The sequence below is a fragment of the Coturnix japonica genome, chromosome 17 (genome assembly GCF_001577835.2).
Source record: "Coturnix japonica isolate 7356 chromosome 17, Coturnix japonica 2.1, whole genome shotgun sequence".
Taxonomy (NCBI): Eukaryota; Metazoa; Chordata; class Aves; order Galliformes; family Phasianidae; genus Coturnix; species Coturnix japonica.
In genome coordinates this window covers 5,466,388-5,480,081 of record NC_029532.1, presented here as the reverse complement: position 1 = coordinate 5,480,081, position 13,694 = coordinate 5,466,388, and the positions used below count along the sequence as shown (strand labels likewise).

Sequence of the window (13,694 nt, the reverse complement as noted above, 5' to 3'; positions counted from 1 at the left end):
GGGGAGTGCCATGACCTCAGCAAAGGGACTTTCTGCTGGGGTAGAGTTCCTGCAAGGATCAGCCCATAAACATTCAGTTTTGCTGGCTTTGCCCTGCCCAGGAGGGACTACCAGGCATACACTAAAGGCACACAGAGCTCCATCACCTCCCTCTGTCTCTCTACCCCAGCCCAGCTCCCTCTCCAGAACTTATCTGGGTATGAGCTCACAAGACACAGATTTCCTTGATTAAGCAACATTGGGTGGCCTCTCCCCTTTCGCTTTCAGTTGCTTCTTCCTCTCAGGCCCCTGAACCCTCCTCAAGCATCCGGCACACACCACAACAGGCACCAGCCTCATGGCCACCACCATGGAGCCGAGCATGAGGGAGCCACTGGTGAGGAGGTCAAGCTCCTCATACAACACCTTCCCTGAGAGCATCAGGAGGGGGCTGGACAAGGAGTACCTGCAGTAAGAGCCAGGCTGTGGCTGGGGCTGGATGTGGGGTGGCAACTTGATCTGGGGTTTGGGAGCTGGGCTGTGGCGCCATGGCTGTAGTGAGAGGGAGCTCATCCTGTGAGAGGCTTATGGTGCTGGGGTCAGTCTGGGATGTGGGGCACAGGGTGCTGCTGTGGGGTGGTGGCAGGGAGATCTCTGGGGCCGCGGTGCTGCCTGCTTCCAGCTTCTGCTTTTCTGTTTGTTGTACTGGCTGACAACCAGCCAGCTCGACTGAAATGCATTCATGGGGGAAAGCTGCAAAAGAGCGATCTGGAGTTTCCATCGGGTGCCATAGAGGTGTCCAACACATCCTTCTTGCTCTGGCACCTCCAGGAGCCTCAACAACAAGCGGCTTTATGTGGCAGTCTTTGCTGCCGTGCTGGGGAATTTCAGCTTTGGCTTCGCCCTGGTTTACCCCTCACCTGTGATCCCTGCCCTGGAGGCTCACCCCGACCCTGCACTGAGGCTGGACCGCTACAGAGCATCCTGGTTTGGGGTGAGGTGCGGGACCATCTCCACCAGGGGGGGGATACAGGGAGAGCCAGGCTCCACCAAAGCCTCTCTGTGTCCTTCCACAGTCAGTGTTCATGCTGGGGGCGGCGGCGGGGGGACTCAGCGCCATGCTCCTCAATGACCGCCTGGGCCGTAAGCTCAGCATCATGTTCTCAGCCGTGCCCTCTGCTGTGGGATATGCACTCATGGCCAGTGCTCAGGGCATCGAGATGCTGCTGCTGGGCCGCGTGCTTACAGGCTACGCCGGTGGTGTGACGGCTGCCTCCATCCCAGTACGTGTCCTAAGGGTTTGTATGATGGGAGGGGAGGTGGAGCTGAACTGGGGACTCGTTCTGCTTTGGAGGCATCAGCTTCAGGGCTGGGCTGTGCCAATAGGGGATGGGGGTGCTACAGGGGTTGGGAAGGACGTCCCAGGGTAGTGGTCTCGCAGAACATCTGTCTCCATTTTGCTGGGCTTTTCTAGACCACAAGTGGAAGGCAGGAAGGTCCTTGTTCCTTGCTCTGTTCCTCCACAGAGTTGTTTCCTCCCTTATTTACCAGACTCTGACCTTATGTCACATACAGAGAGGAAGGCAAAGATTGAGCAACCATTGGCTGTGCCTTTTCAGTCTCTGGGGTCTGAGCATTCCCATGCAGCACTGCTCCTGCACTGGGGCAGGGATGGATGCTGCAGGACTTCCCTGTCCCACTGCCAGGAACAGCCCCTCCATGTTCCCCTCTCTACGGATGTGTTGGGATTCCTGAGCTGAGCTGTGTGACTGTGAGACACCTGCAGGGAGGTTCTATTGATTCTGTGTGTGCTGTCCTGCTGCAGGTCTACATCTCCGAGATCTCCCACCCTGGGGTGCGAGGCATGTTGGGCACTTGTCCTCAGGTCATGGCAGTGCTGGGCTCCCTCATCCTCTATGCGCTGGGCAAGTATCTGGGTGTGCAGTGGGGTGGCAGGATTGTTCCTTCACAGGGCAGTGGTGGAGTCACCATCCCTGGAGGCATTCAAGAACAGTGGAGATGTGGCACTTGGGGATGTGTTTATTGGCTGTGGTTGGGGTTGGACTTGAAGATCTTAGAGGTCTTTTCCAACCTCAGTGATTCTATGATTCTCCTCCCAACCAACCTGGCTCCTGCAGGGCTGCTCCTGGACTGGCGCTGGTTGGCTGTGGCAGGGGAGGTGCCCGTGCTCACCATGATCCTCCTGCTCTGCTTCATGCCCAACTCACCGCGCTTCCTGCTCTCCCAGGGGAAGGAGGATGAGGCCCTGCGTTCCCTGTGCTGGCTGCGAGGCAGGGACACAGACTATGCCCAGGAGTATGAACAGATTAAGGACAGTGTGAGGAAGCAGGTGAGGACTGGACTCACCTCCAGCATGAGATAGGAAAATAGAAAAACCAAGCTGCTTTCTGTGTTTTATAGCTGTACTAATGTGTCAGATTTCTGGCTTTGTCCTCCCCAGAGCCAGCGGATTTCCTGTGCTGAAATCAAGGATCCCTTCATCTACAAGCCCATCCTGATTGCAGTGGGGATGAGGTTCCTGCAGCAGCTCTCCGGGGTCACCTGCGTCCTCGTGTACCTGCAGCCAATATTCAAGAAGACGGCTGTCATCCTGGTGAGCTCCTGGTGCAGCCCAGTGCATTGCAATCAGAGATGTCTGCCACCTCCCATGCTGATCTGAGACCTGCAGACTGTATTGAAGCACCTGGTAGGCAGGTCTCCCATCTCAGCTTCCCCATCGCTTTTGCTGTTGCAGAAACCAGAGTATGATGCAGCTCTTGTGGGCCTGGTACGGCTGTTCTCAGTGGGGATCGCTGCTGTGTCGATGGATAAAGCTGGGAGGAAGATCCTTCTCTTTGTATCAGGTACGTCCCTCTCAGGGTGTGCAAGGGAATCTTTTCTCTAAGGATTTCCAGTAGCTTTGTAAACGTGCAGGAGTGGAGACTTCCACCATGCAGGACTGTAGGAGGGTGTTTTTCCTTTGGAGGAGGCTCAGCTCCTGAGCATCACATCCAGGGCCATCACACATATTGCTCTCCCTTTAATTCTTCTGCGCTGTTGCATCTCTCCACAGCTGGAGTCATGTTGGCCTCCAACCTGACCATGGGGCTCTACATCCACTTTATGGCACCTTCTCAGAACAGCACCATTGCCAACAGGACCCTGGGGAGCTTTACCAACCCTCCTGCTGAGCCAGTCAACTACATCACCCTCATTCCCCTCCTGGCTGCTATGTTCTTCATAATGGGTAGGTGCAGAGAGCAAGAGCCCAGAGCTGGGTATGAGCCTGGGGGTGTTTCCTCACTTAGGGATGATAAGGAACAAGGAGGTCTGGGTTTGGGGTAGGAAGGGATATAAACCTCCCTGGAAAGCTAAGATGGCATCTGAAGTCACTTTCAGAATGGAGTGTATATGGTGGGGAATAATGATGGACTGAATGAGGTGGGGTTGTGCTGTGCTCACCTATATGGACTCTGAAGCCTCACCACTTTGCCCCCTGCAGGTTATGCCATGGGCTGGGGGCCCATCACCTGGCTGCTGATGTCGGAGATCCTCCCTCTGAAAGCCCGTGGGGTGGCATCAGGCCTCTGTGTTGTCGTGAGCTGGCTGACAGCCTTTGCTCTCACCCAGCTCTTCCTTGGGGTTGTGGTGAGTACAGCCCTAAAGGCATCCAGGATCTCTTCCATGGAGTCCCCTGCACCAGCTCACATCTGCTTTCTGTCCCCCTTTCCAGGAGTTCTTTGGTCTTGAGGTGCCATTCCTATTCTTTGCTGTCATCTGCGCTGGGAATATCTTATTTACGGGCTGTTGTGTACCAGAAACCAAACGGAGGTCCCTGGAACAGATTGAAGCCTTCTTCAGGACCGGTCGGAAGTCATTCTTGAGGTCATTCAGGAGGTAGGAGCTGCTGGCTGCACCAGGCTATGTGCTCAAGGGCTGGAAAGAAAAGGGTTGTGCTGATAGAAGTGGAGCCTGGAGATCTCTGCAAAGATGGTGATCCCCCACAAAGGGGAGAGAACAGGCAGCAATGACTGCATTGCTTTGGACATTGAAATTGCCAGCTGAAGCTCCTAAGATATTCTCATCCCAAGTCAGTCAGAGCTATGTATGGCTCTCCAGGCAGGACATCAGCATGAGGTACAGGACCATATAACCAGCACCAGGCTGAATGTAAAGCTGTCTTGGAAAACACAAGGTGTGGCTGTGGATGTAGAGCCACCCAAGCAGCCCAAGAGCTCCAGGCTTTGGCTGGAACAGAGTTAACAGCTGCTGCTGTTCTGGCAAGCATTCAGCGTGTAGTTGCAAGAATAAAACTGTTTTGCCTCCAACTGCAAGATGTTGCTTTGAATTGCAGAGAAGAGCTGCGGGTGAGATGGGAGAGGCAGAGAAAGGCTGCAAGGTGGGATCACAGCATCCTCCTGCCTCCCAGGTGAGGCTCACACTGCTTAAAGGCTTCAAAAAAGGCAGAGCCCGATAATTCGTATAAAAAGCGGTCACGTTTTATTGCTCTAAAAACACGTTACACTAGAAGCCTAATGAACAAGAGCAACCACAGTTCACAAAGAAAACTCAGGACCAAACACAAAGACCGGGAACAGACAGACATTCAGCTGTAGTGCAAGTGATTCCCTGCAGGAAAGACACAGTCAGTACAGACAATGCTTTGTAGTGGGGCAGGTCATTCCCTCCCCAGGATCTTACAAAGAAGGAAGGTGGATGTGCCTCCATCACAGCTGTGTGTAGAGCCTCCACCTCCATCACTTAGAGATTTCAGCTGCATAGTTAGTAGCAAATTGCTCTTACCCATTTCCTAATGTCCTGCGTGGTTAAGGTCTTATTTTAAGTAAAGCACAGTGCAGGAGGTGGTTATGGCTGTGAGGAATTGCCTGACCTGAGTCTCCCCAGAGAGGGTCAGAACGACATAACAACATGCCCTGAGCCTGGAGATGATGTGCCCAAGCACTTGTCAGCCTGCTGAAATGCATGGGGCAAGCAGAGAGTTGTGGACAAGCTCATGTCCTCCCATTCCTGCCAAGGAATCAGGAGGCAGTGCAGAGTATGTAACTAAGATGTCAGATATTCCTAACTACCTTTAGATCCCCTGCAGCAGGAGGTGCATCTCATCTAAGTGAGATGCTCTGTGCTTTATCAGAGGACTAATTTAAAGCAGCCAAGGACTGAAGAAGAGAGATGGGCCAAAAATCAAAACACAGAATTTTCAGTATTAAACTCAACCTTTGCAGCTGAGACCCATTTCCAGTAAGATGTCCAGACCTGGCTGAAGCATGACCATTCGTAAGCATGGCCTGAGGTCTCAAGAGCCTCTGGTTTCCATTGACCTACAGCAGATCAGGCTCTCTGGCAGCCCTGTCCTACAGCATTCTCCTCCTCACATGGCTATGGACCAGCTCTCGATATCCTCACTTCAATGAAACCTTTCCCTGCAGACAGTGGATGTTTTTTTTCCTGAGGAGAAAGAAAAAATAATGACAAAGATGAATTGAGCTTCCCAGGGCCAAAGGAGGAAATGCCCAAATATGAATTGAAGTTGGGCTCTCCAGGCCTCGAGAGAAGTATTTGCTGAGTGACCTTCTTTCTTCCATAGAGAAAGCCTGAGGGGTTTTGCTGCATTTAGAGTGAGAAATCACAGTGGCTCTTTCCAGAGGTAGAACGGTCTTTTTATTCACTGCACACACATAGAGGATCAATTTGCTGTTCCAAAATCAGCTGCTGCTTAGAGCAGCAAGGTGTGGGCATACAGCAGAACGAGAGGTTCTGCTCTTTGCATGCCCAGCAGAGAGACCCTGGGGAACCAGGAGCACATATGTACAAGTGCAGCATTTTTTGTGACCAAATGGGGCACGGAGCAGTTGCACGCTGTATAAATGTGCTTGGTAAGAGGAGTTCACAGCTCAGCCAGGAACGGTCTAACAGTCCATTTCCAAGTGCACATTTACTGCCAGTACCCAGGTGTCTTTCCATACTCACTGCAGGCAATGTATCACCTGCTCCTGAGGTCTCCTGGAACAAAGAGTGTCCCATCCACCCCTCAAAGGCCTCTCTGATGCCCCTTAGATGCACCAACCATCCTGGGACTGAGCTCAGCCCATCAAATCACTGCAGTGGGGTTTTTTCCACTTCCTTTATTCTTGCACAGCTCCAAGCTGGTGCCTCTAAACACAACTAATAACCACCATGCACTGTGAATGAGCACATTAACTACTGTGATACTACTACTCTAAAAGTCTTCCTATTGCCACAAAAACAGGCTCTCACCCACACTGAGGAGAGGCCACCCACTGCAGACGTGCTCACCCTGATATTGCCGCCTCCGTCTGCAAGGTTCCTCTACTAAATGCCATTAAACTACTGAAAACCCCCTGAAATCAAACCTGCTCATTGGGCAGGGTGCTGCTCTGCAACCACTCCATGATGCTGCACAGGGATGCAAGGAGCACAGAGGCCTTGGCTGCTAACAGGGATCCCTGCACTCTCCCCACACAGAGCAAAGGCAGCACGCCCTGTGCAACAGGTTGCAGCCCCTGCACACACATAGAAAGCCAACGTCCCACATGCTGCATGCAGCCAAAGGACCAGCCCAGAGCTGGGGGGGGCTCTAAAACAGCAAAACTTCTATTAAACCACATTGCATCTGGGCTGGCAGGTCTGTGCCCCAGACAAGCTGGTGTCAGAGCAACTACAGCACAGAGGCCCAGGGGGGGAAAGGGCTTAGCACAAAGCGGCTGCCCAACATCCAGCTGCAAGGTCCTGTGCGTGCAAATCAACCCACACCAGATTCCTGCCTGGTGCAAATCTTCACACCTCCTTGAACTCCAGAAAAGAACCAACAAGGAGCACTCGCTGACAGCTTAATCCCCCCCAGCCTACAGAGACAGTGCAGCTCCTGCTACAATGCCCACATGCACCAGTGCCCTCCAGCAGCAGCTCAACCAAACTGCAGCGTGACAACATCCCCCTACACCCCAATAACACAAAGGGGACCCTGAGGTGCCAGCAGGCAGCAAGTATAGGGATGAAGCTCCTGCCTGCCTCCACTGAGCACCAGGCCCAGCAGGGAGAGCCATCTCCTGTCACTGCAATCAGACAAAGGGATCAAAGGACAGCACGCTTTGCATTGACCCCTGGAATGAGATGATGCACTGTGATGAGACTCATCAAAACACTTAAATAAGCAGAAATAAATTATTCTCCCTTTTCCTAAGTAAAACCAGAAGGCAATCACATAAAAAAAAAAAAACAATAAATAAACCCCACCACCAACCTCTCCCATCCCCCAGAAGAAACCGTGATGAGTGAGATCTGGACCCAATGAGCAGTTCTGTTCTGCCTAACACAAAGCAAATAGAATCCAAAGGGAGCACTGCTGATGGTGCATGGAATAAAGCAGCACCCCACCAAAATGGGATTTTCCTGTTTGCAAAGCAAGGATTTGCCTCTTTCCCATACAAAAGCAGCCTGGGACTGATGCAAAAACACATGAGCCCAATGAGAAAGGCTGTACAGACAGAAGCCAAGGGCAGGTCCCAGGCTCAGAACAGACTGCAGGAGCAGACACAGGAAGTGAGAGAACAGAGCAGTGTCTGTCTGGGCTCAGGGAGGACTCATTTGCACATCAGCAACCATCCCACCTGCAAACAGCCTCCATTAGCCTCAAGCAACACAATCCTTTTAAAGCCTCGCTTCCCTTCTTCCCCAATAAAAGAGTGAAGCTGAAGCAAAGTACCCTTATTAAGACTACGTAATTAATGCTTATAATTCAAGTAAATTGCATTATCTGCCTGAAGCTGTAGCCAGAGAAAGGGCAGACTGCTTCTTTCCTCTGGAGGCATCAGTATCTTGATGCATGGGGGTTTTTTGCTGTTAAGTCCTTTAGTGTGTAGAGATGCCTCCAATGTCCGACCTAACTGGACCCATATTAAAGCCTGCATGATGAAAAACACCAAGTGCAAGCATCAGCAAGATGTGATAGGCATTAAAACAGAGAAAGGCTACGTATTTAGGCTTATACAGCAGCACTCAAAGGGCCAGCACCTCTACCATTAAAAAATAAATACATAAAAGAAAGAAAGGAAGAAAGAAAAAGGAGGATCGTGAGATATTTGGTTCTGAGTGGGCAGGAGGAGGGAGCAGCCAAAGCACTGAGGTCCAACTGCTGGTGTGTGAGGGGGGCACAGCCCACCCCAGCCCTGAGAGCTCCAGTTGTTGCTGTAGTGTCCAGGGAAATCGTGGAGTGACAGAGAGGGGGTGGGCAAAAGGGAGGACAGGGTGGGTTTCCAAATCTTCACCACCATCTCAGGGTCCAAAACATCACCCTGGGTTCATGTACTTCACAGAGCCTGTCCCTCCAGGCACCCCGTGAGCTTCTCTTCATCCATTTGCTTCTGCTGCTGGTGGATCCGAGCATAGGAAATGGCATCTCCCCTGCAGAGAGAAGGGACATCAGGGTGATGTGAGCACCAGGTACCCATCAGATACAGATGTCTCCCAAGGTCTCTCCATACCAAGTGACAGCAGGAATGAAATGAGACTTGCTGAGCCTCCCCAGCCTCACCCCAGTTGGGACACAAAGGTTTTCCCGGTGCAACCTACACTGAGCTCCCAAGGAAAAGCTCTGAGGTCCATCAGACCCTCACATCTTCTCTCATAAGGTTTTGTTTGAAGAGAGAGCATGCTAGCAGGGACGTACCCTCCAGCAGCACTCACACCCCAAAGCAAAGGTGCTACAAGAGGAAAGCACAGCCTTCCTTAGAGCTAGGGCAGCAGATGGGGCAGGGCTGGAGGTTCCCTCCCCAAGCAAGCAAATCTTTCTTACTTCTTGCCAAGAGCTGACAGGCCGTAAAGCACCCCAGTCGCAAACGCAATGGCGTTTCCAAAGAGCGTGGTGAGCGTCAGGCTGAGCACGACAGGGAACACGGCCATCCTGCAAGAGGAGAGAGGCGGCCCTGGGGTGGTACAGGGACACAGCACCCCACGCACCCAGCACCAGCCAGCCCCAGCAGCATCCTCACCCGCAGTAGAAAGCAGCTTTCTGCCAGGCACGCAGCTTGTCTGCCCTCGCAGATACGGCGTTGGCAAACTCGATGAACTGGCAGCAGAATGGAGCCTCACACAGGAACAGGACGAAAGCATTGAGCCTTCAGGGAGAGCACATAAGAGTTAGAGCTGCCCAGAGTGGTATCTGCCATTCCCCAGCCCCACTGATGTTGATCCAGAGTGGGCAGAAGTGTTTGGCAGGGCTGGAACCTGCTTCAATCTCTCCTATTCTTGATAATTCCCAAAGCTTGGCCCCAAATCCCGGCTACAAAAGGGATGGTGGAGGGCATAGGGAGTAGAGAGGGCTATGAGTAAATAAAGGCCATGTGTCCACCCAGCTTGTCAAGCAAGACCCAGTGATACACAGCAGCATTTCACTCCAGCTCCCCACGCTTCACTTCATAGAGCCCAGTGGACAGAACCTCCCTCCCAAGTGGAAACAAAGAACAGAAACTCCACTTACATCATCCACACGCCGGCTGCTATGTTCAGTGGGTTGATGGTAATGCAGTTCCAGAGACCAGCGACAGCACAGGCTGGGAAAGAACAGAGACTTTCATTGACACAAAGAGCAACCCAGCATGCAGCGAGGCCAGGCTGTCACCTCTGCAAGACCAGGTGTGATGTGCAAAGGAATTCCTGCTTTGTCCCAGGATGAAGAGGGAGGACCCTGCAGGCAAACATCTCTGAGCAGCACAGCAAAAAGAAATGACTTGCAGCACCGAGATGCTGGGACTGAAAACAGAAGAGATGTGAAGCCCATCACAGCCGCACGCTGCCAGTTCTGTGCATCACTACTAGAGATGGGCCAAAAACAGCCAAGTCTGGGTCTCCACTTACTCAAAGTGGAAGTGGATGCTGGCTAAAGCCAGGCTCTAAATAGCTCCTGTGCTCCTGAATTTGTAATGCAAGGAGGGGAACCAGCCAGCAGCATCCACACACCTACCTCCCGCCTCATTAAACTTGCAAAGCGTTTCCTGCACTTGATATCGCTGCTCACCCAGGAACCTGAGTCCCCAGTAAACAACAGCACAAAGTGCCAGCTAAAATCTTTAAGCAGCCCTGGGATGTGGAGCTGAACTACAAAGAGAGGAAGTTTTCTTCTTCTAAGCAGTCACTGCTGGATCCTCAAGGTTCCCTTATTGACCATACTGAGCTGCATGTAAAGGCCAGGATCACTGTGAGGTCACCCCACAAGCAGACTCCTATTTCTGCAAAACAACACCATCACTGCTCTTATTCTTTAAAGGATTCCTAGGTCTATCCAACAGAACTCAAGGAGTCCTGCAAGGGCAAGGTTCTAACAGAGCAGAAATACAAGAGAACATGGTGCCAGCCTCAAACACCCCAAAACACCCCTGAGCATTAAAGGTCCTTGCAGGAACCCCAGCTAAAAGCTCACTGCGTTTGCCAATGGACCCAGCAAACCTGAGCTGAGCAAGTCCATACGTCAGCACAAACACCAACCAGAGGGGAAGGAGTCAGAGCTTTGTAAGCACAGGAACACACTGCGCTCGATGGCGGCTGCCAACAGCCAGAGATAACGATTCAGTGACCTTCGTTCTCCTTTGCAGCACAACGCATCCCACAGCAGCCTGGCACTTCCTGGTCCCGCTGGGCAGTATCAGCTCCTGCCTCCATAAGCCAAAAGGGGACGGAGCTGCCAACTCAGTGACGACTTCTTGCAAAACAAAGGCTCAGAAGAGGCATAAAATTTAGATATCGCTCGATGGCACGTAAGCTATGGGAGGCAGCCCTGCTATTTGTTTAATTGCTGTCCCATCCCGAAAGCCCCGGGGAAGAACAAATAACTGGGAGCTAAAATGAAGAAGGAAAAAAAAAAGAATGCCCCCCACAATGACTCTATTCATCCCAAGCAGCTGCTCAGTGCCTTCAGTGCAACACTATTTTTGCTCCTGGAGCATTATACAAAAGCCACAGGCTCTCATCCTTTTATAAGAGGGAACAGAAGGGGGAGAAGGGACTCAGCCAAGGTCACCAAGCAGCCTGGATGGATGGAGGATCTGGACAGCCCTCATGGAGGTTCCTGATGCCCTGAATGACTGGCAGCCTTAAGGATGGCTGCTCTGCTCAGAGACACCCACAGATGTAAAACTGTTTGAAAAGAAGCCAGGAGTTCAGCAAAGCTGTGAAGGAAAGGTTGCAAATAGAATCCAAGCAGAACTCAGCTGCTTCAAAAGCTGAAGATAGAAGAAAAAGAACCTGTTTTCAAAGTGCTGTGCTGCTGCTAAGCCAGGGTTGAGCTGCTTTGGCACAAGGGGTGGGCCAAGAGCTGCAATCTTGGACCCCATATCTTCACCCTACATGGGTGATGAGACCCTGGTTGCAACCCCAGCCCATAGCAAAGCTGCTACTCTGGGAGCTGCCCTCCAACGTGTCCCATCCAGCCTCCTGCCTCCATTATAGGTGTGGGGCCTCCACCAAAGGCATGGGGTCTGTAGCTGGTGCATTTCACCTCCTAAGAGCAGCCCTTTTTATGCCTCTTTCAGCACCTCAGACATAACATATTGAGAGCAGCATTCAGCCACCAAGGGCTGCAGGAGGCTGCATGGCAATGCCTCAGGGTATAGGGCTGGGTATCCAGCCTGGTCTGGCTCCATCAGGTGTCAAGGCAGGAGACAAGCACAGTGATGGTCAGGACCAGCCAAAACACTGCAGCAGAGGGAATAGATCTGGGCTGACTGTCCTGGCTGAGAAACACTCTTGTTTTAACACTCAAGTCATGGACCCGAAGCAGAAGTTCTCCATCCTGTGCTCTGCAGGAGATCAGACTAAGCAGTCATAACAGTCCCTCCTACTTTTAAGAGCTATTAATCTCCCCACAGAACACAGCTGATTCCTGGCAAAGGTGCAAAAACTCTTTCCCTGGGAAAATGTTCATCAGCAGCAGGTAATTCCCAGCCAGCCAACTCGCTTTGCTGTGCTCTGTCTCCCATCTTCTGCACGTCCAAGACTTAAACCCCTTAGAAAACAAACAGTGCAAACCCAGTTTGTTATTTGCCTTCAAAAATAGACACAGCCAGGGCCCCCTGTGATAAACAGCAGGAGGAATGGGAAACGTGGTCTGATACTCAAAGCAGGGTAAGAAAATAAGCAGAAGGAACATGTGAACACCTGACAGTCCAATAGGATGAATTAAATCCTGTGGCCCCAGTTCAAGCCCTGCACCTGATCCTACTGAGCCTGATGCTCGTTGTTGAAACACTGTCTGCTTTATCTGCCCACAGCCATCCCGCAGGACCGGGGTTTGGCTGCTGCTTCCATCACTCGTGCTGATGGGAGATGATCGTTATCCAATAGGAAACTCGAGGTTTTGCAGACCCCCCACCCCATGCCGTCTCTTCTCCCAGGTGCTGCAGTTGAGCAAGCACAAAGCGCATCACTCACATGCAAACCAACATCACCCTGCTTTAGGCACGCCCACAGCTCTTCCTTCTGCCCAAAACACAGCAAACCACACGTGTAAGGAAGGTTACAAACCTGCAACACCCACAGATTATTTCAGGGCCCGCCTCCCCATGCACAGACCCGACCCAACCAGCAGCAGCACGACACCCTGACTTACGCTTTTGCATGCATGCAATGGGGAACAGCTGGCTGTAAGGAGGGGATACTTACACACGCCCCCGATGACCCCGGCAATCCTGCAGAGCCACCTGTACCACCAGGTCATGCCATCATCACTGGAGGAAGATGCTGACTCAGGGGCTGCTGCTTGGAACTGCTCATCCTGAGAGCTCATGGCCCCGCTGCTGCTGCTGAGGGATCAAAGGGCAGCTCCCCGCTCCCCACCTGAACCCCAGCAGCGCAGGACGCCCCCTTTAAATGACACCCCCTCTCTAGAACGAGCAGGAGGCGGCTCCTAACCCAGCACTGCTGCTGCTGGGTCTCTCCTCGTACCCCCATACAGGGCCGGGCCCCCCCAGGGCTGACAATAGAGGGTTTCTGACCGCAGCAGCGATGCCAGCAGCCGTGGGATCAGCCTCCACGTCTCCCTGCCTATTGCATTGTGGGTCCCCTCCTCCAGCAGGGAGGGCTTTGATGTCACGCTCATTAAAAAGCCAGTGGGCAGAGCCCGGCGTGTGCATGTTCATTGGGAGCAGCGGGATGGGAGGCACGCTGAGCTTACGGGATAAGGGCAGGTGGCTGCATGGGAATGCAGCAGCAATGAGCCCTAAACTCTCCTCCCAGAGCGAGATCTGAACGCACAAACTTCTGCATGGAAGTTTGGTCTGATAATGCAGCTCCTTTACTCTCATTATAGAGGGAGGTGGTGAAGAAATTGTGCCCTCGAGGCAAGAGGGAACCATTCCCCTTGATCTGAATGGAAATGGGCTTTTCTGACCTAGAAACTGGGAGCTAAAGTAGGACTTTGCAGATCAGAGATGTCCCAGTTGGCAGCGTGCTGGTATCCAAACAGCTGGTACAGTGAGACAGCATTGATTCTCTTAAATCATCAAAGCAACAGCTGTACATTTTGCCTGTGAACATGGAGAGTGCAGCCAGTAATCAGAGCCCATCTCTGCAGACCAGAAACTCCACATAGTTGATCTGGAACAATAAATAGCAATGAGAATTGGGATCCAGAGCTGAGGGGGAAGACGGATCCCATCTGCTGAAAGGTTACGAAGAAGAATGAA

General features: G+C 52.2%; 2 protein-coding genes across 2 annotated transcripts; one reads left to right on the top strand and one right to left on the bottom strand.

Moving 5' to 3' along the window:
• Window positions 1-203: 203 nt before the first annotated feature.
• Window positions 204-4,307, top strand: SLC2A6 (solute carrier family 2 member 6). The gene is made up of 10 exons (XM_015879358.2): window positions 204-450; window positions 811-973; window positions 1,056-1,262; window positions 1,805-1,904; window positions 2,118-2,329; window positions 2,441-2,593; window positions 2,735-2,843; window positions 3,053-3,226; window positions 3,482-3,627; window positions 3,713-4,307. The coding sequence occupies exons 1-10, from the start codon at window positions 338-340 to the stop codon at window positions 3,878-3,880; spliced, it is 1,545 nt and encodes a 514-aa protein (XP_015734844.1). The 5' UTR covers window positions 204-337; the 3' UTR covers window positions 3,881-4,307.
• Window positions 4,308-4,456: 149 nt separating this feature from the next.
• Window positions 4,457-13,081, bottom strand: CACFD1 (calcium channel flower domain containing 1). Its single transcript, XM_015879359.2, has 5 exons — window positions 12,673-13,081; window positions 9,497-9,569; window positions 9,009-9,134; window positions 8,813-8,920; window positions 4,457-8,421 (listed from the first exon to the last, which is right to left on the bottom strand). Exons 1-5 carry the CDS (start codon window positions 12,794-12,796, stop codon window positions 8,328-8,330), a joined length of 525 nt encoding a protein of 174 aa, XP_015734845.1. The 5' UTR covers window positions 12,797-13,081; the 3' UTR covers window positions 4,457-8,327.
• Between the last annotated feature and the right edge of the window lie 613 nt (window positions 13,082-13,694).